Source organism: Diabrotica undecimpunctata, chromosome 3 (assembly GCF_040954645.1).
Source record: "Diabrotica undecimpunctata isolate CICGRU chromosome 3, icDiaUnde3, whole genome shotgun sequence".
In the NCBI taxonomy this organism is placed as follows: Eukaryota; Metazoa; Arthropoda; class Insecta; order Coleoptera; family Chrysomelidae; genus Diabrotica; species Diabrotica undecimpunctata.
Window position 1 is genome coordinate 113,852,233 of NC_092805.1, and position 25,087 is coordinate 113,877,319.

General features: G+C 31.5%; 2 protein-coding genes across 2 annotated transcripts in view; one reads left to right on the forward strand and one right to left on the reverse strand.

The window, feature by feature from the left end:
* LOC140437249 (pyridoxal-dependent decarboxylase domain-containing protein 1-like) overlaps nt 1–8,636 on the reverse strand; it is a 46,113-nt gene extending 37,477 nt beyond the window's left edge. The window contains exon 1 of the mRNA XM_072526659.1: nt 8,478–8,636. Coding sequence (XP_072382760.1) covers nt 8,478–8,498 — 21 coding nt within the window. The 5' untranslated portion in view covers nt 8,499–8,636. The remainder of the gene's footprint in view (nt 1–8,477) is intronic.
* A 189-nt stretch (nt 8,637–8,825) lies between these two features.
* The window catches only part of not (ubiquitin carboxyl-terminal hydrolase nonstop), a 44,686-nt gene continuing 28,424 nt past the window's right edge, over nt 8,826–25,087 (forward strand). Inside the window, exons 1-4 of the mRNA XM_072526662.1 lie at nt 8,826–9,172; nt 18,054–18,298; nt 20,338–20,599; nt 23,820–24,085. Of these exons, the coding sequence (XP_072382763.1) occupies nt 9,041–9,172; nt 18,054–18,298; nt 20,338–20,599; nt 23,820–24,085 (905 nt within the window). The 5' untranslated portion in view covers nt 8,826–9,040. The remainder of the gene's footprint in view (nt 9,173–18,053; nt 18,299–20,337; nt 20,600–23,819; nt 24,086–25,087) is intronic.

Sequence of the window (25,087 nt, forward strand, 5' to 3'; positions counted from 1 at the left end):
TCCTAAAGTAGTGAAAGAAAATCCACAACGAAAGAAATAAAGAATATTAGAGCATCCACCATACAGTCTCGATTTATCGCCTTGCGATTTTTCACATTTGGACCACTGAAAAAGGCTTTAAAAGGTAATCGTTTTTAATCGGACGAAGAAGTACAAAATGCCGTAAATGAACTCTTTGAGCAAGTGCCATAAGAATTTTGTAAGCAGGGCATACATCATTGGTGACACAATGGGTGGAAAGGTGCCTTAACTGAAGAATTTAGAAAGGTATTACCAAACTACGAACATTTTTTTTTCTTCAAAAAACTAGGTATGTTAAGAAAACGCTAGTCTCAAGTGGTTTAAAGGAAGAGCCCTTTTTAGTAGATTAGTGAATACGTCTTTGACAATTTCCCAAATAACTCCGAAACATCAGAAACATTTCGAATGTGAAAGGGCAATAAGAGACACATTTGTTAAAGCGGCAAATGTATTATTTGATAATTTCAAAAATAAAACAGAGATTACATCTGATCATATATATTTAATTATATCACCAAATTGTTATTACACCTACTACTAAGAATTTCCACTGTATTCCTTCTAACAACTGTTCTCTATATCGCTTGATATATCTTTCTCAGTTGTTATATTTTCCTCACTTGTTCCTCTGGTTGAAATTATAAATTCTAAATGCTTTTTGTCTGTTTCCTTGATTTGTGAAGAAAAATCTACTATTTAGATGAAACTTGTCTGACTCGAGGCGATACTGTCTCACAGGTGTGACAAAATTTTGAAGTTAGAAACCGTCGACAAGCCTTTATTAAAGGGTTTTCAACAGGTTTGAAAATACCAACGATCAAACGATGAATACTCATTTTAACACACATGGGCAGTGATTCAGGTTTTTTGGATAACAGTTTGTTACTCTTTGAATCGAAGAAAACTATGGACGACCATTGAAGAAATGGATGATCAATAATTTGAATGTTGGACCAAAGCTTTTATTAAGCCTTGAAATAAATTCTGTTGTCATTATGGACAGTGCGTCTTACCATAGTAGAGAATTGGAGCTGTCACCAACGCTGTAGAATTATTAAATCTTGCAATGAGACATACACCCAAATACAAAAATTTTATTCAGATGATAGTTTATGTTTTGATCTTTCACCATAGATATCAAGCTACTTTGTCAATACTGCTTCATATAATTATAAGTAAGTTAATGTTGTTTACATACATTGTCAAATTAAAATACTTGCGTCTTCTATAACTCCTATATACATATTCTATAACTACCTATATACATTAAATTCCAAAGGCTAAACAAGATTAACGTAATTATATTTCAAAAACAGACAAAAACATAAATTTAGTAAAAATACTTTTTTTACATATTAATTTTTAAATTTCACTGCAGCAGTATAAACAATACTCTATCAGGTATGCAGTGAATATCAAGTCTGATTGATATATCTCTCTAACTTGCAGCTTCGACGATCTACTTTTCTTTTCTACTAGTCAGCATTGTATGTTTTACTAGATACTTTGTCTTTTATTCTATGACTTTTGACTGTATGTGAATTATTAATATAGAAGTTGATAGACTATAATCACAACCTGACAACAGTGTTGTCATTAAAATGCAATTATCATTTCTCACAATTTAGTACCTACAATTTTGAAACTATACTATAGCACATTATAGATATAATATTTTGTATGAGAAAAAATAATCAGCTCATTGATAGTTTTAGGATTGTTAATTTTATTAACATACATTTTAATTATGTATTCAAGTACTGTGATTTTTTTATGTATTTTGCTATTTTTGTTATTTAGGATCAAATTCTGCGGATTACTTATAGATTTTATTCAAGTACTGGCTATTCCTGTAATTGGCTCAGCTGGTCTTTTTGGGTTTTTCTTATCCATGATTCATGTTCTGTACAACTACAGGCTACTATAGACAAAAGAGGGAAAGAATATGGATATGTGACATATTTCCCTTCACATTTGCGTCACTTTAATGTAGTGTAAAAGTTTTCTATTGTGTGTATGAAAAAGATACATTTGGAACTCCATACAGGTGTCCGTTTTGGAGATGAACTTGGGTACACAAGGTAGTGCCTACAGTTGTAATCCACTTTCTAATTTAATAGTTTCTTAAATGCATTGATATCGCCAGTTATGATTCTTATGGGTTATGTTGCCCTTATTATTCCTATCGATGTTACAACAAAGGTGAAGAATGTTGTTTTCTTACAAATGCTCACTTAGTATTGCATCTTCTATTTTTGATTATATGCAAACAATGTCATTTTTAGTGGATTATTTTGTGCTGCTGTATTTTTCTTATGACTTTGTTTGCAGCTTTGGACAAGTTTATTTAATATTAATTTGTAAATAGTTTTCTTGTTAGTTTTTTCTTGAATTTGAATTGAATTTTTATGATGCACAGTTCTATATATCTAACAAGGGTGTGCTATTAATTAAAACTTCTGTTTTTAGATTAAAAATTGATTTGTATTCTTGATTTAATAGTTGATTCATTTATGGAGAATAATTTATTGTTGTATTATTTTGTTTTGATGTAATTTTAATGGGAACTTTTTCCTTGCTGATTATTATTGGAAGTCATTACCATTATCAGTTGATGTTTTTTTGATTTGATGAATTAGTCTGGGAGCTTGTACCTATAATTTCTGAAATTTTCTTGTTGAGTAAACATATTTGTTCTTTTTTAAGATTCCATCCAGAGAACTTTTTGCTATCTTTAATTACTTCATAGGACTTAGACAAGGAGGCAGCCTATCATGCCTTCTATTTAATATTGCACTAGAGAAAGCGATAAGAGAGTCTGGAATAACAACCAGAGGAACTATTATTAATCGCAGCGTACAATTACTAGCGTACGCCGATGACATCGACATTATTGCAAGAAGAAAGGCGGACGTGGTCGAATCATTCAAGGCACTTGAAGCAGCAACAAAAAGAATGGGACTAGAGGTTAACACTAGTAAGACGAAGTATATGAAAGTATCAAATTATATACAAGCAGCACAACCCAAAGATCTAACGATCGGAACATATACTTTCGAAGGAGTAAGAGAGTTTATATATCTAGGCTCACAAATTAATCAGAATAATGCAGTAAGTGCAGAAATTAACAGACGGATATATCTGGCAAATAGAGCCTATTAAGGATTAAAAAAAATTTTAACAAGCCTAGTTACAAAAAGAACGAAACTAGTGATATACAGAACTCTTATCAAGCCCATCCTCACCTACGCGTCGGAAACATGGACGATAACAAAGAGCGATGAAGAACGTTTAAGATGCTTTGAGCGTAAAATCCTCCAGTATATCTACGGAGGAGTACAGGAGGGCGGATTATGGCGCAGACGCTATACTTCCGAACTTTACCGCCTGTATGACAAATCTGATATTATTAGGTCCATCAAAATAAACCGGCTGCGGTGGTTAGGTCACATATAGAGATTGAATGAGATGGAGCCGCCAAAACATATTTATAATCAAAAAATAGATGGAGTGAGAAGGAGAGGCAGACCCAGAGCATGATTTAAGGATCAGGTGGAGGAAGACTTGAGAATGTTGGGAGTACGAAACTAGAAAGCCAAGGCGAAGAATGGGAGAGAATGGAGACTTATCCTTGAGCAGATGATATATCCTTGCATGCATTCTAGACAGTCAGTAATTTGTTTAATTATGAACTGTCTTAATGTATAGACAATCGCACAGTACCAGACTTCTTACAGACCAGTTTCTTATATTTTGCATTGTAAGTGTAATAAAGGCATTTTCAAAATGCGTTTTTTTGTGACTAGGGTTTAGGCTACTTCTAATAGTATTCTTTTTGGTAGCCATAGGTTGCTATTGTCAAATGCTTATTGTCCAAATATTTTGTGATCAATTATAAACCATTAAAGTGTTAGCACTCCTGCTCTAGACCAAGTCTAAGATACTAAGTTCGTGACTATAATAACTATACAAGCTAATATTCTAAATGTAGCTTATTGTTACAGTAGTCCGTGAGATTTATTCCAACTATAAAAAGTCCATTGACGAAAAAGAACAAGTATTGAAAAAGCCTGGAATTTTCAAGATGCCATCAAAAAATCTTATAATGTCTAATAAAGTCTGGAATGTCAGAAAATATATAAAAACAGATGTTGTTGACAGTTTGTATCAGTTGTAATTGAGATTTTGAAGTTTATAGTTGTCATTGAGTTATTGTAAACAAGTATTGTAATATTGTTGGTATTCAGTTATTTTAAAGAAGTCTAACATTGGGACAGCAGTGAGATTACAGCAGTAGTAGTTGTACAGTAGTAGTAGTTGTACAGTAGTAGTAGCAGTAGTAGTTGTTAGTTTTAAATACATGATCCACTGAATTTAAATGTAGACAAGAAGAGAAAGAAGAAAAGGGAAAAGCATTGGGAGGTAAAGGAGAAGCATAGACAATAAGAGAAAGAACTGAAGGAGAAGCATAGAACAGAAGAGGAAGAACTGAAGGAGAAGCGTAGACAAGTGGAAGAAATTAAAGAGAAGCATGGACAAGAGGAAGAGAGGCATAGAAAAGTAGAGGTATAAATCATGTGTAGTTTTTCCCAAATTCACGAAAATTTTCACAGTGAGAAGTAAGTCAAATTACTAGTAGAATAGATAAATTAGAAGAATAACAGAATAATTTAGAAAATAAAATATGTAGTAGAACAACAAAACAGTTTAGAAACCAATTTAGAAAATAAATTAATACAACATAGAAATGATTTAATATCCAATTTAGAAAGACAAATAGTTGATTTAGAAAGACAAATAGTTGAATTAGAAAGAAAAATGAATACCCAAGCTTTTTTATCTAATATTGTTTCAGTAACTAAAGTCAAATCTTAACAAACAACTTCATCATCTTCCATAATTGAACCAGGTACTTACAATAAGAACTAGCAAAATTTTAAAACCACCAACATTTGATGGCCAAACAGCATGGGAAAATTATTGTTTTCAATTTGAAGCTGCAGCTGGGCAAATGGATGGACTGACAAAGAAATAGCAGCTTTCATGGTAGTGTCACTTCAACTGTGACAGGCAGCAACCATCTTGCAATTTCTTCCCTAGGATGCACCCAGTTATACCTCTCTCGTTTAAGCTTTAGAGACAAGATATGGTCAGCAGCATCTCCAAAGTCAGCTGAAAGTTCGGTATCAAAAGCATAACGAAAGCCTGCAAGAATATGAACCTGATATTAAAAGATGATTGCATTTGGGATACCTTCAGGCACTTTAAGATTTCCTGGAACAAATTTGGTATAGACATTCATAGATGGACTACAGGATGTTGAAATGCAACAAGCTATTTGATTACATCATCACTAAATGGAGCACTAATCTCAGCCCAGAAGTATGAAATGGGGAAAATCATATCCAGATCTTGTCCAAATTTAAAAGAAATAAGATTTCGAGAACATGAAGAAGTTACAACCTCAGATAATCAACAACCAATTTTATCCCAAATTTTAAGCATTGTTACTGCAAAATCTTTAACAAAAATCTCAAAATCAAAACAGATGTTTTAATTGCGGAAGAAATTATTTGAAAAATAATTGCAGAAGCTGATCCCAGGCAAAGACAGAAGAACCAAATCATGAGGTCAGAAGGTTGCACAGATCGATTATGTCTAAGTCTCCAAGAAATCAATTTCTCACAAGTGACCACAGAAGTGAGAAATATACTCTGGAATCTGAAGTTGCAGATCCAAGGAAGCAACTAGCGCTTAGTAAAAATAAAATAGAAAAGTTAAGAGAACATGTTCAAAGTCAGTGTCAGCTTAAAGAAAAAAAAGTAAGTCTCCAGAGGACCACAGTTATACAGAAAGATAATGGTCAGACTTCCCTGGAAAACCTTAAATAGAATCAAAAAAAAAGGTAATGACATAAAAGTCATACGAGAATGGCTCAAAAATGGAGTAACACCTATTTGGCAGGAAATAACCAAATTCAGTGGAACTATAAGGATGTACTGGGCATACTGAGCTCACTGGGAATCTCTGTGTCTTTTCAATGGTTTACTACATCGGAAGTGGGAAAGTCTCAATGGAGAACATACAGTTCAATAAGTGGTACTGCCAAAATCACACATTAAAAGTGAGTTGCAAGAACTTCATAGCAGACTTTCTGGAGGATTTTCAAAAGAACACTGGCCAGAGTTGGAGACAGATTTTACTGGATCAATTGTTGCTGAGATGTAGAAGATTGGTGTAAGAAATGTGATTTATATAACAGTAAAAAAGGCCATAGAACAAGAAGTTGTGGTAAAATGGCACAATAAAAAGTGGATATTCTTGCTACTTCCAATCACAGAGGGAGGAAACAAGTACTTAATCATTGAAATGGATTATTTTTCAAAATGGCCAGAAATTGCACCCTTTCCTAATCAAGAAGCAACTATAGTAGCAGAAGCATTCATAACACATGTTGTATCAAGACATGGAGTTCCTTTAGAGTAACATTCTAATCACGCATGAAATTTCAAATCAGAATTATGGCAAGAATTAATAAAAATCTTGGGTATTAAGAAAACTCACGCCATGCCTCTCCATCCGCAATCAGGCGGACTGTTTGTAAAAGACATAATAGAACTATTTGTCAGTACCTTTCAATGTTTGTTGCTGATAATCAAAAAGATTTGCATACTTGAATTCCTCTATTCCTGTTAGCCTATAGAAGTTCCGAACATGAAGCAACCAGTTATTCTCCATTGATGATGATCAACAGAAGAGAAATGAAGCTTCCTCAATATCTCATTTTTGGAAGATTGCCTCTCTGTGAAGAAGAATGTCCATCCCTGACATACATCCAAAATTTGAAAGAAAAATTGGAAAAGTCTATGAATTTGCCTGTAAAAGTTTGAAGCTTTAAAGTGATAAAGCCAAAGCTAGAATCGACATGTATGCTACACATACAACATTCCAAAGAGGTGACCCAGTATGTGTATACAATCTCACATGTAAGAAAGGACTCTGTCCAAAACTTCCACGAAACTGGGAAACCCTGTACACCATCTTGCAGAAAATAAGTGATCTAATCTACTGCATCCAGTTTTCACGTAGAAGTAAACCCAAGGTAGTTCATATTGAGAGATTATCCCCATATCATGGAACTGATCCACTCTGTTGGCTTCAATCAGTCTCTGATAGTCCAGTTATGCAGGGCGAGTAACTAGAAAGGGGGGAGCAGTATTGCAGTTTTGTGAGATTTATTCCAAATAGAAAAAGTCCAATGATGAAAAAGAAGAAGTATTGAAAAAACCTGGAATTTTCAAAATGCTATAGAAAAATCTTAAATGTCTAATGAAGTCTGGAACATCAGAAAATATATATAAACAGATGTGGTGGACAGTTTGTAACAGTTGTAATTGAGATTTTATAGTTTACAGTTGTCATTGAGTTATGAGTTGTCATATTATAATCCATATTATTATAGAAAATGTCTTAAAGCAAAATGTGTAGCAAAACCCACAGCTTTCTTTTTGGGGATCATTTTAGAATCTATAGCAAAATAGTATTATGAGAATAGAAAAGTCTAAAAGGAATGAACAAACAGAATATTCTTAAATGGAAAAGCTTCTAAAACTGCAACCAAAAATAGGTATGCTATCAATGACCTAAATGATAACATAAACAACATCAATAATGTTTTAAGACTTGTTAGAACTACATGACTTCCCTACATTAATACATTGCAAATACTTAATGAACACAGTTATAGGAAAAGCAATGCCACATAAAAAATATGAAACTAACATACTCATATAAAAAAGACATCCAAATTACAAATTGTATTACATTAAATGATAAAAAAATATATATAAAAACATAATATTCTGATTTGATATAATGTTTATAAAGTTTGTGTAATGGGAAATTCATAGAAGTGTTTTTATGTGTAAATGGTTCAGTATCAGATCTCACATGGCACATCTAGATAAGTGCAAGCTTGCTGGTTTAGTTAAAGCATTTTGTGTAATGAACAGAAAAGATTACACTAATCTATACACATACAGATACATACAAGATGTAATGTTTAGGGAATCAGCAAGATTGGGATCCTATAGCATTAACACTTTAATAATTTTTAAATTATTGTGATGTATTTACGACTTACATAAACATATTTGTACAAAGTTCCAAATATTGAATTAAAAACCACAAGAAGTCAAGGATAATTAACAGGAAAATTTCTCATTAACGTCTTGTGTTCGTTAATTTAGAACTAATGAAATATTAGACTAAATAAAAATAAAATATGTAAAAGATCGTCAAAACCTTACAATTCACAAAGAAATACATATTTTGGTCTCTAAACAAATATAAAATTAAAATAAATAAAAACTAATCTATAAATCTTTCAAGCGTAAAACTTTACATATGTATAGTTTAGACTAATTTTATGTAAAATAAGGAAGTTGAAGACTTACATTTTTATTATCCGTAGTCATTTTTTTAATTTACATTGCTGTGTATCGGTTTTCTTTAAATAATCAGCTATTTGACGTTGAAGGTTTGATATTTATTAACATGAAGTTAGACTATTAAACGTGTCAAATGGCAACGTGGCTATATACTTCTGCGACATAAATGTTACTACGTTGCTATGCAACCACCAATTGTACTCCTTAAATTGCTTTCTTCCACTTTACTTGACAATATTTTTAAAATGCTATCACAGCAACTTAAAAATTAATATAATTATGTAACTTAAAATCATATCCATATTTAAATTAAAAATAATTTAAAATTTGTTATTTTACTGTGACTGATTAATATCTAGTAATCTGGCAACGAGGCAAATAAATAGTAAACAAACCATGTATAACTTTGAAGTTTCTTAAGTGTCAAAAATAAAGAAAGGTGTACATTATAAACCCTGAAAAAATCAATTAATTGATATTAATATCACTTAATATGTTGCTTTAAAACAGTGAATCCTGATCAACGGTATTGATTTCTTGAAAAAAAGATAAACTTATAATTGAGACTGATGACAAAAATGAGTGCCAAAGGTTGTCATCACCTACAGGTTTTTAAGAAAACTCATGCTCATGTGGATGCTTTAAAATGGGTTCACGTCGTTTTCGTTGTAACAGATACTCCTAAGAGCAGGAAAGCTAAGGTAACAGTTATTTTCTGAACAATTGAGCACAAATATTCAGATAATCTCTTTATTACACTCATGTTTAATTTGGATTGACAACTTCATTTACTTGTTTTTCATTAAAATTAAAATGACTGATTTTTTTGTTTTACTTCCACATAGATTTTAGTTGTTACTAAAGTAACAAGGTGACATAAAAATTGTAACATCAATCAAATCTATTGTTTTTGTTTCATGCTTTGAAGTAATAAAAGTTGCCTACATTATGGCTATGAGAGTAAAATTTTAAAATAGTAAATTTTTTCTTTTGTCTCCATGTTTCCAATTTTCACTCCAGAAAGAACAAGAGATTTGTACCTAGTATAGCCTTCTAATTATTTAATTTAGTTAAATAACTAATTGGAATAGTTATGTCAATGTGGTAGATTTAAAAGTATTATAGGTTTATATCTGATCATATTTTCCTGAGTCAAGTTTTCTTGGTTGGAGACCTAAAGTAATTCGCATGATCTACTGTAAAAAAATAAGTTAACGTTAATGTTATTACTTTTTTATTCAATAAAGGGACACGCCTTTATATTAGTTTTATCTAATTATATTGATTGTAATGGATTTCACATTTGAAAGGGTATAATGACAAAAGAGAAAATAGTGATTTAAAAATTAATAAGGTCCATTTATAATCAAGATATAAAGGCTTATTCAAGCTCATGTTGTTTATTTGGTTGTTATCATTATGTTTATGAAGTTCTTTGATTACCAGCTAGATAGTGTGGTATCAGGTGAATTTTAGATGCATTATCATTCATTTTCTGCAGCAATTATTTAGTAGAGTACAATGTCAATCTTAATTGGGAGCTTCTAAAGTATGAAAATTAAATTATTCTTGTTTGTATTACCACAGAATAATAAACAATCAGAATGCCTACTCTCAGATGCCGCCTTTGAAGTTTGTCAGCACACAAACGCCATGTATTAGATTGAAACATAGACTCGAATTAAGAAATTTGTGACAAGCTACGACAGAACTGTAATTTAAATTTTTAGAGATTAATAATTTAGTACATTTGAAATAATTTAATCTGTTCTTCAACTAAAAGTACGAATAAAATAGTGCATATTATGTCTGTAGTTGCAGTAAATACATTAAACCAGGGTGAATTTGTCTATGCACACCAGATAAAATGCCACTGAATAGCATTGGTTCTGACTAAAACATGGCTGATTCCGTCTGCTTGACTGAGATGTGCGTACTTATTTTTTCAAGCAGACTGGACATTCTGATTGTTTATTATTCTGTGGTATTACTTTCATTTTTTTTATAGTTTATTGACTTGTTCTTTGCACATTTATGACATGATTCACAATTGTTTTTATATTATGGAATATGAAATTAAGTCACTTGTCCATCCACAATAAAATACATTAAATAAAGACAGCAATTTGATGGAGAGCTCTGATTCATACTGAATTTCAAATTTAGACAATTTCAACATTGTTTATAACTTGGCTTTGAGTTTTAAATTTATTTATTTGGTGCAATGAAGTTGGTGCAATATATTTTTTTAAAGTTTTAGTATTAGCCCAGGGAAATAAGCTTTTTTTTGTGACACTAGTCCGGTGAGGCAACCGACAGTTGTTTTGAATAGTATGGACCTGTATAACAAGAACCTATATGTTTCTTGCAGTCGATTTTTTGGACTTAATTAATTATTAACAAATTAAGATCAAGAAAACAGTAAATTTTCACTTTTTTTGTCTATCACCAAAAAGTAAAGCATTTAAAACAAATTTAAGAGGAGAAGAAACATAAGTTATATAAAAACAAGAAGAAAAGACAGTTAAGATTTTATTTCACGTACAGTGCGTTTGTGTATCCGCTTATACTTATTTCACCCTTAAAGGGATCTTCGGAGCGGCTATTCTCAACCGCTCTGAACGTGAAAATAATCTTTCTTGTCATATTAGAAGCAACTATAAAATGGCTTCGATCTGGACATCTGATAAATAAATCCGTAAACTAATTTTCAAAACCAAGTTCAGATTTCTGCTTTAATCTGTGCCTTCTAAGAATTGCAAGGCAAAACAGACGTTGATAAAGATGTTATTTCGTCTGTTTTACCTTGCAATTCTTAGAAGGCGCAGATTAATGCAGAAATCTGAACTTGGTTTCGAAAATTAGTTTTCGGATTTACATAAAAACCTTCAAAATTGCCTTTTCTAAACGTTCTTATCCTTTTGTTGCTTAGAAAGTTGCAAAATAAGTCAAAAATTTCGGTTTTGTTATAAATACTAATAACTTTTTTTTAAAATAAACTGATAACCTTTATATTACACACAATGTTGGGTCTTGTGGTGCTTAAAATAAGATCAAAATTTTAAGTCAATCAGTCAAAGAGTTCAAAAGTTATTTAATTTGTTTATTCCAAATTAATTTTTTTTGCAACAATATAAGTCAGAAAATTAAATCGGTATAATAAATATACGGATAGATTCTATAAGAAAAAGATTTATTCTATTAATATTATTTAAAAAAATGAGGAAAAATAATTTAAAATATTGCAAAATAATTTGACAAAACATGTCAATTTTTTGCTTATAAACAATTAGAATAACTTTTTAACCATTGACTGCAAAAAACTGATTTTTTTTTTATATTTTGACATCTTGAATTTTTTTACAAATTTAAAAGGAGAAAAAGTTGACCTAGGACACTTTGGGACGAAGTTAGTGCTTTTTTTTTATAAATTGATAGTCGCTTTGTTTATAACAATTAAGATACTTTATTAGAGTCATGTGAAAGAACATACTTTAAGGTTTTAACGTGAAAAATTCGAAAAAAATTGTATTATAATGGGATCGTTTACAAAGCTTCAAAATTCTGGTCCTCAAAATTGGTCGGCGTTGAAACTAGTGAGAGCGCAGGAGGGGGAAGAACTGTCTGTTTCTTGTTTCTAGATTTCGACGTTCCCTTTTTTAATTTGTATTTACTTTGTGCGTACATTACAAATATGTATTATTTAAATAATTAGATTGTTAAATAAACCATCTAATTTGTTTAAACAATTTTTTTTCAATTTTTATTGTAAACAATAAATATTTATGATTAATATATATATATATATATATACTTCTTTAACAAACTTCGTAAATATGTTATTTATAATAGATTTTATGAAAAAGACAAATTGTCCTATCCAATTATTTCTAAAAATATTATTGGTTTAAGTAATGCTTGTAAAATAAATAATCCCAGATAAACTAGGTTTTATTTCTTGCTAAGCATGCTAGGCGTGTGGCTTTTGTCACACAAAAATTCATACCCACATGCTGAAACTTGTTTTATTCGATATTATTATGATGCTCAAAATACTATGATACTATGCTCAAAAGTTTCCCGAAAATTTTTCATGGCAACCTATTTATGTATAACAATTTTTTTTAATAATTGAGATGAAATGAAGAGAGTTATTTCAAGACGAAAATTATTCTTATGATATTTGTGTAAAACGCTCACTTTAAACGTAAAGGGCAAATAAAATGCTAAAATAGCGACAAAAAAAAAGGGGGAATTTCGAGGCCATTTTTAATAGGTTTAACATCCGATGTAAAAAAAAACAAAAAATACAAGATGAAAGCTTAAGCCAATTCGTTTAAAAATGCTTAATTTAATTTTGATGTTATATTGCAAAAGTCAGTTTAAAATATACATAAACAAATTGATATACCGTTGCGTATTGGAATATAAAGACTTGATAAACGTCCAAACTTTAACGTTTGAAACACAGTGTTTATTTATTACCACGATCTTAATCTTATTTTAATCGGAAAAATATTATGCTGCAATATTACAGTAAAAAGATTATCCAAAGTATACCATGGCTACTTGCTTAATATGTATAAAAAAAGAATAAATAGTTCAAACACAAATGAAATTTTTTAATTGTTGAAAAATTGTTATAAATAAACAGCTTCCCGTGGTAAACTTTGGGTTAACTTTTTACTGTAATATTATAGCATAATATTTATTCTTCCGATTAAAAGAAGATTCAACTTATGGGTAAAAAATAAAATAGTGTGCTTTGAACGTTAAAGTTTGTCAAGTCTATATATCCCGAAACGCAACGGTATATTAATTTGTTCATAAATATTTTAAACTGACTTATGCTATATCAAATCAAAATGGACTTGCGCATTTTGAACCTATTTTGTAAACTTTCACCTCATATTTTTTGTTTTTTTTAAATTCGATGTGAGGCGTTTCATATCAAAACTTGTCTTATCCACGTTATGAAGTTTCTTGTAAAATCGAAAAAACCTTTACCGAAGTTTTTTTTTTATGAGCGAAAAGGTACACCAAGTGTTAATATACAATAGAATGTAAGAAAACTTAAACATTAATTTATTTACACGTACAATATCATCATTTTGGTAAAAAAAATAAACAAAAATGGATAAGGCAAGTTTTGATCCGTCAATTTGGATTTGACAAGTTATGCTACAAAAAAAAATAAGAATCCCACTGGGTTTATGGAGGAAGTTTTTTTATTGTTGTTTAAAAACATTATTGCAAGCAAAATATAATATATTGTAAACTAAATTCTTAAGTCTTTATCGTCTCCTGTTCTCACTGGCTCACAAAAATGGTCTTCGTCAAGAACTTCTTCAGAATTAGGTTCTATCAATGGTTGCGCTATTCCCTTTAAAACATCTTTAAAGAAATTTAAATTATTCCCCTTTGTTTTCCATTCCCTTCCAAAATGCTTCTCCAATAAATTGTTTACGCCCGTTAACTTGGCAGGTTTTACTGGTACACCCATTGGAATAACTTCTGGAGAAGGATGCTCCAACTTTATGGCTTTTTTTTAAATTGACTTGGGTATTCCAGTGTCCGAGCAATGGAAAGGTTCTCCCTGAACCATAACATTTCCACTACGATTTTTTGTTAGTATAAATCTCTTGGCATCGGAAAACTTAAAATGTCAGGAACCCACCGGTTTTTAGAAAATCACCAACAGCAGATTTCCAGTCCATAACGAGACAATCTTGCCCTAATTATGTGCGACATTTTGCTATCCTGTTTTTTTGGTGGAGAAGATAAATTTATTACCAAACTTTCCACATTTTAGAGAGGCGTAGCTGAATACCTAATTGCTAAATTTAAGGAACACTGAAGTAATAAAACAATTAAGACGATTTTTCCTTCGATTTATTTATAGTGAACTTAAGGGCTGATTGGATACATTGATAATTATCGCAATTCTGACAATAATAAAAAGAATTACAAATATCATTAGCTTTACAGTGCTAGGAGGCAGTAACAAAGATACAGAGTATTGAGAGAAACAAAACTGGTATATTTATGATTTAACACAAAACACCGGTTTTACGTTAGAGCATCTATCACTCACGCAACACGCACTTTTCGGGATCGCCAACACGGATCGTCTTTACTTGCCGAGAGGCAAATCCGCACGGTCATGTCTTCTGTTCTAAAGTAGAAACCCTCAATTTAGAAGAGTGATATCATAGTTTAAACGCGGAATATCCTCAAATTTAAATGTACACAGCGGCCCTCGAAAACTGCCTGTTTTCTCGATTGCAATTTGCGTTAGTAGACTTGACCAGAAGTTGTCGTACAATGTACCCAATTCTTGTTCACAAGTAGTAATTATGGTCATACAAAACCTGTATTCTTCCATGCAGCGATTATTACCGTCATAAAAATACAAAAAAACCTGATTTTTTCAATAGTAAAAATTAAGCACAAAATTGTAATGAAATAAATTTTATTTATATGTTCCGTTTCGTTACATATTTAAATTTATAAAATAAAAATCAATATTTTAAAACAATATTTTTCAATCGTTTGGCAACTTTGGAATTAGCGACGGAATTCTGTTTCAATTCAGATCCACAGAAAGCCGTAAGACTAGTTTTTGTCGAGCGAGTGCCCATCAACAATAGGTTATTTACATTGGCGTTTCTGAGGGTAGGGTATTTTATGCGATAAGTTTGTATTATTGATAAAACGTGTTATTGATAATACGAGTGTTATAGTTTGTCGTTTTATAGTAAATTTTTAGTTATATTCTGTGATTATTTGGTTTGAGTTTTATTGGAGTTGGACGAAAAACCGAGTTGTTCCAAGAGAAGACTGCAAAATTTTGATGTTGATTCCAAAAATGAAATGCCGCAAAAGAGACGGAAAATGTTAACGTCCGAAGAGAAGGTAATAATACGAAACGTTTATGAAGGAATTGTCGGCAGAAAAATGGAATTAAATGTTAGCCAAGCGGTCGACATTTGTAGCAGTTTAACAAAAGTATCCGTTAGCTGTATTTATCGTGTACTTAAAAATACATCGGAAAATAAAAAGCAAGAAAAAGGTAAAACTAGAGGTAGGAAAATCATTGTTTTGGATGACGAGACAAGGAATATTATACGTCGAAAAATTCATTCATTTTATTTTCGGAGTGAAATTCCAACACTGAAAAATATTTCTCAAGAGCTCGAAAACGATGACTCCTTACCCAAGATATCTCGTAGAGTCTTAACCAGGACCATGCGTGAAATGAACTTTCGATATGTAAAACTCAACAGAAAAAGTATGTTATTAGAAAAAAATAAAATTATTGTGCGGAGAAGAAAATATTTAGAAGAAATACGCAAAATTCGCAGCACTGGACGCAAAATATGTTATTTGGATGAAACCTGGATTAACCAAGGTTGGAAAAGGTCATACAGTTGGAAAAGTTTGGCAAGATTTAAATGTCAAAAGTAAACGCGAAGCATTTATAGAAGGCTGATATACAGGATTAAAAGCTCCATCAGGAAAGGGACGGCGTTTAATCGTCACCCATATAGGAAGTGATACAGGGTTTCTTGATGATGGTTTTCTTCAATTTGAGTCGAAAAAAACAGGTGATTATTAAAGAAATTGAAAGGGAGGATTCAACAATGGCTTACAGAAAAGGGGATTGCATACGAAGAATCAATGCTCAAAATTTAGCTCCTTGACATTGCACCGTTAAGGAAAATTGAATATCTTAAATATGCTGTAGATGAAACTGTAAAAGATTATGGTGTCAAAGTTCTGCGTCTACCACCTTATCATTGCGAACTTAATCCCATTGAACTTATCTGGGAGCAAGTGAAAGGAGAAGTAGCACGCAATAACAAAACGTTCAAATTAAACGAAATTAAGAAACTTTTGATTCAAGCAATCCTCCATGTAACTCCAGAGAAATGGGCTAAATGTATAGGCCACATAATTAAAGAAGAACATCGTATGTGGGAACTTGACACTTATATAAAAGTTTTACTAGAGCCAATTATAATTACACCAGGTGGTGAAGATAATGACAGCGATAGCAGCACTGCATCTTCAGGTTTAGACAGCGAATAATATTTTCTAATAGTTTAATAAGAACATCAGCATAAAAAAAACCAAAAACAAAAAAAAAACGAGAAGAACATAGTAAGTGTGTATAGTGTTTGTGTTTAAACACATCAAACATTATTTTTATTTTATTTTGTTTTATAGGATTTTATTTTGTTTTGTTTTATACTGTTTAAGTGTTTTGTTCATTTTATTTAATAAGACAATATGGCTCTTGGCGAACACCCATTTAAAAAAAGTATCGCGCCACAAGACATACCTCTGGGGTGGTGTGGAAACTGTCTTAAAATTTGTTTTAAAAAAATTTCATTGTGTAACTCTTTAAGGACGGGTCACGTCAAAAGACGTTTTAGCGTAACTTCCGCGACAGCCGGTTGGTATCAGTAAACTTTCTGCAAAATTACTTCTTTTTTATAGCTTTTTGTTTGTGGCATTCTGTATTTTTAGGGGAATGTAGGGAATGAGCCACAAAATATTTATTCATATGTTTATTTATTGACGTTTCGATCTCTATATCCACCGTTTTCAATTATACAAATGATAGTACTATTTATTTTCTATGGCTTTTCGCTTGTCGTTCTGTATTTTTAGAAATGATGTTGTGAATAAGCCACAATATATTTATTCAAATGTTTAATTTACGGACGTTTCGATCTCTATAAAGAGACCGTTTTCAAACATACAAATGACAGATATATTTATTTTTATATAGCTGCTTGTTTGTGGCATTCCGTATTTTTAGGGAGAAGGTTGGACATAAGCCACAATATATCTATTTGCATGTTTAATACATTGACGTTTCGATCTCTATTCCGTTTTTAAAGATAGAAAAAACAATAAACAATATAAGATTATAAAAATATATAATAATAAACAAATAAAATAAATATAACTATCATTTATATCTTTGAAAGCGGTCTTTGGATATAGAGATCGAAACGTCAGTAAAAACTTGTAAATAAATATATTGTGGCCTATTTCGAACATTAATATTTGAAAAATAAAATATAATTAACGTTAAAATAAAAGTAAGTGTACGTCACTGGATTTTCAAACAGCTTTCCGCATTTCTGGGCCTTTAAACGATGACTCACTCTCTCAAATAGTGAAATTATACCATAATAAGTTATATAACGCGGGGTGTATAGAGAGGATACGCGAGAGGGAGCCGGTCACACACACATTAACACGAGAGCTGACGAGCTGAGCATACAAGTTGGTAAAATAACTAAATACGATTACAATATTATAAATAGGTTGTTTTTACAACATTTGTTTTGACTCCTTTTAGATTTTTTGTTAATTATCTTTCTACGTTACTGATAAGTTATTAAATCTTTGGTGAAACATTCTAATCAATGTCAAATTTTCCTGAAGAATTTAAAATTCATTTATGCAAAAATAACACCGGTACTTCGGTTTGTATAAAATTAATATAAAACACTAGTATGTTACATTAGAATATTGTCTAGCAACAATCTTATTTATTGGTTGTAGATATGCAATTCATATTGCCGATCTTGCAAGAAAAGGGGTCCATTTTTGCATGCCTGTTTAGAATGTGTATATTTTGGATGTCATAAACATATCAGGGATCACACGATATATCAAAAGCATGCAATATCCATGGACCTTTGTTATGGCCAACTTCATTGTTCGTTTTGTAATGATTACATCTATGATTCTGAAATAGAAGAACTTACCGCAGATAATATAATGAACGCTAAAGCTTTTAGAAAGAGGTAAGTGTTGTTCAACATGTTATAATCAAATATCATATTCGTAGATATGTTCTTTTGTAAGGTTAGAATGAAAATTCGATATAAGTGAAAGATTCCGAATAAAACTGTTAGCGAGCGTGAAGAACTTCGAGTAGATCGAATTTTCATCTTAACCGAGTAACATACTGTGTTTTCTCTACGACCAGAAATTAGGAATAAAAAAACAATTCAATCTGAACAAAACAAGTTATTATTGAAAACTTTTTTCTTCGGAAGCCATCTGTTACAATCCGCTCTAACTTCATCGTATTGGCTTCTTATACATCTTACTGTTAAAACTTAAACAAATTAAACGCACCAGTTGAGTATACAGTTAAGACTAGCTCTATTTTGTTCCAAAAGTAAATACAATTGACAGTTTACATTGTAGCAATCTTGACTTCCTGTAAATGACATATAACGCTGATATTTAAATTTTGTTTAGTTGTTGATATCAATATTTTAACACTATCAATTCTCTGGAGAGTCCTCTATCATCTTTTTAGTCAGTGTTGCCCCTTTTACCACTTACCCTTTGCCTTTGATGCTTCTTTCAAACTAGGTAAACTTCCTTAAAGCTTAAAATTGGCAATTGTTAAGCCACTACATAAAAAAGGTGATGTTACTAAGATGGAGCACTATAGATCCATAAACCTTCTTCCATCATTCTCAAAGGTATTCGAAAAAGCGATATATTCCAGAATACAAAACTTTTTTACCACAACCAACTTATTTAGTAATTCGCAGCATGGTTTTCTCGCAGGGAGATATGTTGATATTAGGTAGTTGAAACAGTTACCTATGATTTTATATCAAAAATTTTAGAAAAATTAGAGGCAAAGATGAAAACACTAGATGCTTTTTAATCCTATCTAAGGCTTTCGATGGCCTAGATTCTTCTTAGGGTGCCTGTCCGTTCCGAACGTTGGCGATCATTCTGGCTATGATGACTTTGTTTTTCTCACAGATAGATCACAAAAATTATGCTTGGAGAAAAAGGGATTTAAGGTTTACTCTTAACCGATCAATTTAAAATTAGGCATACCACAGTGGAGCGTCTTATGGCCTTTTCTTTTTTTTGGTCTACATAAACGACGTTCCAAATGCGGTGGTTATTAGTTCCTCAAACCTTGTAAATTTGGTTGATGACTCTAATGTGCTTTTCTGGGAAAAAACACTCCTCACAGTGACTTTGACTTTGACAAGGCTGAACAGTGGTTCAGTGGAAATCGATTGTTACTTAATACTGATAAGACAGTTTTTGTCTACTTTAGAACCAGCCAGTCACGATAACAGTTCCCAGATACAATCAATTTTCTCAAAATTCACAATCACGGAACCTGCCAGATCAGTTAAATTTCTTGGTCTTCATATTGACCAGAACTTGAATTGGGGGGAACAAATACAAAATTCAACAAAAAAACTTAATAGAGCCTGCTACTGATTAAGAGTGTTGAAGAGCCATCTAGACCAGGGGATTTTACTATCAGTATATGATGCTAACTTTTATTCTGTTCTGCGATATGGAGTAATCTTCTGGGGTGCTGCAGTAGATAGCTAAACTGTCTTTATCGTCCAAAAAAGGGCAGTGCGGGTGATCTTATGACTAAAAGCGGGAGAAGGCCGATTCTAATCACTCATTATACGCACTTTCTCAGACAGCTGTATATTTGAATATTACGTTCCTTTTTAAAAATTTTACTTTGTTTTATCGCCTGCTTCCAAATCATAAATATAATACAAGAAGCCTTAATTTAAATTTCCCACTTAACATTGAGCCCTATACTGTGGCGGAGTGTCTGGCCTATCTTTCTCCCTGATCAGCATATATATTTGTAATGTTAATATATTTTAATCTGTGATTTCAATATATATATATATATATATATATATATATATATATATATATATATATATATATATATATATATATATATATATATATATATATATTTGTTTAATCTGTGATTAATAATGTGAAGTTATTTGCTTAATTATGTTTAAAAATCCTTATGTTTAAGATTATTCGAATGGAATTCGTTTGATGCAAGCCCAGATGAACGGGATTTACTACATCATAGAACTAAACGAATTTGTATCACTCCAGAGTCTACCATAGGCTTGAGAGGTTTAATCAATTTAGGAAAAACCTGTTTTGTTAATTGTATAGTACAAGCTCTCATACATACTCCATTGTTACGAGATTATTTTCTTACTGAGAGACATAATTGTAATGCTGTCGTGGGAGCTTGCTTAGTTTGTGAAGTATCTAAAATATTTCAAGTAAGTATTGTTTTTTTTTGTTTAGAATTTAAAATCTGCTTAACATAGTATTATATCCTTCTAGGCATTTTTCTAGCTTCCTCGTAGGTTACGTTTTTTAAACAATTTGGGAATATGTAGAAGATATCACACGATTTGTCATTAAACTCTTTGATTTCTTCTTGCAAGTAGACAGAAGTGGAGGTTCGCAGACCATAAGATAAATCTTAAGAAAGATAGAAGATTATAAGATAAGAAAGAATAAGAAAAACAATCCGCATGAATTTATGCAGTAAAGAAGAACTCAATAAAAAGAATATACCTTAGGGTAGACGAGACATACTTGGATAGAGAAAAAAAAAACAAATTGAAAAGATTTCATTGGAATCGAATCGAATTAAATCGATTGGACTCAAGTTGAATCAAATCGAATCCATTGGGATTAAATCAAATGAAATCAAATCCATTGGACTCGAATCGATTGGAATCGAACCGATTAGAATCGAATCGACACAGTTGCGAGTCAAATCAATTGGAATCGAATCAAATCTGGAATCGAATCTAATAAAATGACTGGAATTGAATCGACTCGATTGGAATCTAATCGAAAAAAATATTGCAATCAAATCAAATGAAATTGAATCGATGGGATCTGAATCGACTGGAATCAAATCGAATCGATTGGAATCAATTGTAATCGATTCGAATGGATTGAAATTGAATTGATTGCAATCGAATCTATTGGAATTGAATCGAAACGATTGTCATCGAATCAAATTAATTGGAATGAAATCGAATCGAATTGATTGAAATCGAATCGAATCGACACAATTGGAATCGAATCGACACAATTTAAAACGAATCAAATCAATTGGAATCGAATCGAATTAATTGAAATCGAATAAAATGACTGGAATTGAATCGAATCGATTGAAATTTAATCGAATTTTTTTTTTCATATTATTATGAGGTGGGTAGGAAGTTATCGTAAGATAACAGGTCTTATATCTGGTATGTGGGAATACCTCACCGCCGCTGAGATGGCAGTCGATCACGCCAGGGCGATAACCTACCCACTAAAGCCCTCCGTCCTCTCAACCGCGCTTGTGATCCGCGAGAAACAATTGGTATCGAATCAAATCAATTGGAATCGAATCGAATTAATTGGAATCGAATTAAATAGACTGGAATCCAAACAAATCGACTAAAATCGAATCGATTGGAATCGAATCTATTAGAATCGAATCGAAATAGAACCCGAATAGAATCGAACCAATTGGAATCGATTGCAATCGAATGGAATCGATTGCAATCGAATCGAAAGGAATTAAATCGAATCGATTGGAATTAAATTGAATCGATTGGAATCGAATCTAATCAAACGGAATCAAGTCGATTGGAATTGAATCGAATCAATGGGACTCAAATCGAATTGAATCGATTGATATCGAATCAATTGTAATTGAATCGACGCAATTGATATTAATTCAAATCAATTGGAATCTAATCGAATTAATTGGAATAGAGTAAAATGACTGGAATTGAATCGAATCGATTGGAATCGAATCAATAGGACCTGAATCGATTGGAATCGAATCAATAGGACCTGAATCGATTGGAATCGAATCGAAACAATTGACAACGAATCAAATTAATTGGATTCGAATCAAATTAATTGGGATCGAATCAAATAGACTGGAATCGAATCGAAATAAATCGATTTGACAATGATCAGATCGCAGTAACCCTAGCGTTGGCTTCATCTGGAATATCTACAACTTTATTAGAAGTCGGTTGAGCTGCAAGTTTTGCCTTAAAATTACCATTAAACATACCCATCAAATTAATCGTTTGGAACGAAAACTAATTGATAAGAGGTCATTAAAGGCACTGGACAGAACTTTAAAATATATTCGTGACAATTGTCAGACTGTTCTTTATTTAATACGTACTTATTCCCCAATTAACTGCTGCGGACGAACTAAACTCATATCTAACATCATCACCACGCTCCAATTGACAACTAAATTGCGAGTGTTTTGCAACAAGATCAAAGTGTAAATGTATTGTCGAAGCAGTTGTTAGATATTGGAAAATATAAAGTCGCTATTGACACGTCGACAGGATTCATTTCATTACCCAGAGATTTCTGTTACTTAACAGACTCAAAAGAGGAGCGTATTGATTTTGGACCCATTATTTAATTCTAAGGCGGTACGAAGTTCGCTGGGTCAGCTATTTGAAAATTAACTACAGGGTGTTTCATTTAAAAAAAATATATCTTTGATGTGGTACAGTGTTACGGGTGACCCTGAAAATTTGTAACTAATTTTAATGTGAAGCTCTAACAGCTACCTCCTTTTTTTGTAAATAAATTTTATTGGTATATACTATAATAACAGAAAATATATATATATATATATATATATATATATATATATATATATATATATATATATATATATATTTATATATTAATACATCTATTAAATTCAGTCCAAACACCCACAGAGGTGCAAATTGGAGATAGGGAAAAACTGATAGAACGGGTGATGGAATTTAAATACCTGGGCATCATTCTAAAATGGCACCGAAATCTCACGTCAGAAGTGGAAAACCCAAGAGTGAAATTGAACGACCATTTCCATATAGGCAGAGTGGCTGAGAGCAGAGCCATAAAGACCGCTAGAAATAATTCCCATGTGACCGATCAGTGGGACGACAACAACATATTGAAAGGGTAATATACTGAAGGTACATTAAAAAACAGCAGATTATATGCCTACATTAAAGAATATTTAAACGCCTTCATCTATGTAGATGATGAATAAGTTATCAAAATTGCTGTAACCCCATTTATTTTTTTAAGTTTAATTTTATATAAAAATAAAAGCAAAAGGTATTAGACTCTGTAGGTAGCGCCCTATTAATTACAATGCTCTATATCCACTAGGACTCCTCAGTTTGCCATAAAGTGGTTTAGAATGCACAATATTAAGCAATCAGATTTATTTCATCCAAGTAAACACTTCCGGTTTGATAATTTTCCCCCACATCTCTTTTAATACTGAATCTAAGGAGGCTGTTTTAATTAATGCTGTTATCAGGTTTTCTGTGTCTGTTGCGATTTGGGCTGTACGAATCCTCGAACAGAGGGATGTTCTGAACATAAAACTAAACAATCAAAAAAATGTTAAACGTTCATTTCGATCCAAATAATAATCGATATAAACAATTTTAGGAATTTTATAGAGGAGCTAGGCTACCTTTAGCGTTGCATGAATTATTGCATTTAACATGGATTCATGCAACCCACCTTGCAGGTTACAAACAGCAAGATGCTCACGAATTCTTTATAGCTACATTGAACATTCTTCATAAACAATGTTTGGATACCATGCCAAAGAGTAATGAAATGGTACAAAAGGAAAATGATAAATGTCCTTGTATTATAGATCAAATTTTTACTGGAGGATTGCAAAGTGATTTAGTGTGTAAAAGATGCAAGTAAGTATTTATGGTTTTTACTTGTTTAGTAGAAGTAATTAAGTTGTGTAAGAGTAATAAATTGTTAGCAGAGTAATAAATTATTTTCTGAAGTAATTTCATGGTCAGATCCAAATATGTATATTTTAGATATGTCAATATTTCTGTTCTGACTGTATAGATCGGTTTGTGTTTGTGTAGAAAACATTTCTGATTTAATCCTGCTATGAGTATTATTAAAATTCTTAGAATCGCATGAATTTTATTCGGCATTTCTTTCATTATTTTAGTGTTTTTTAACCAGTCTATTATTTTTAGCTAATCTCATCAGTAGTACCGAGTTTGTTTGTGAGTAAAGTTGGTGTGGAATTACGCTTAGAAAGATTCTTAAAGTATTTATAGTGTTCTTTATTAAATATATTAATTGTATAAGAGCCAAGTAAATAGAATAAATAATATATAGACTGGACAGAGACCATCTAAACGATTAAAAACGACTGTATTATTTTTAAATAAAAAAACTGTCCTCAAGAATTGTTGCGTATTATTGAAAAACAAGAATCCATTTGCACGTGTTATTGATACTGTAGAATTATCTGCTGTGTTATGATATTTATTGCCAAATCCACAACTTATAAATTAGTCAAATGTTGCAAAAATGGATCGCTTCAGTTCTCTAAAACTTCTTCAGGTCGACAACAAATTCAAATAAATGAGACATTATTAAAAAACTTTGAAAATTAAAGGCAAATTTGGGCTATCCAGCAAGCGCAGAATGTAATAAACGTGAAATTAAACATAAATTGTACATAACATTACACTAGAACAAGAACAAACAGTTTAAAATTATTTAAAAAATACTCTACGCTACATTCTTGTCGGCAACAGGACAACAGTTTATACAATTTGTACAATTTATGTTTAATTTCATGTTTATTACATTCTGCGCTTGCTGGATAGCCCAAATTTGACGAAATGCCCCTGATGATGCTGTAGAAAGCGAAGGTACTTGGGCAAGATTTT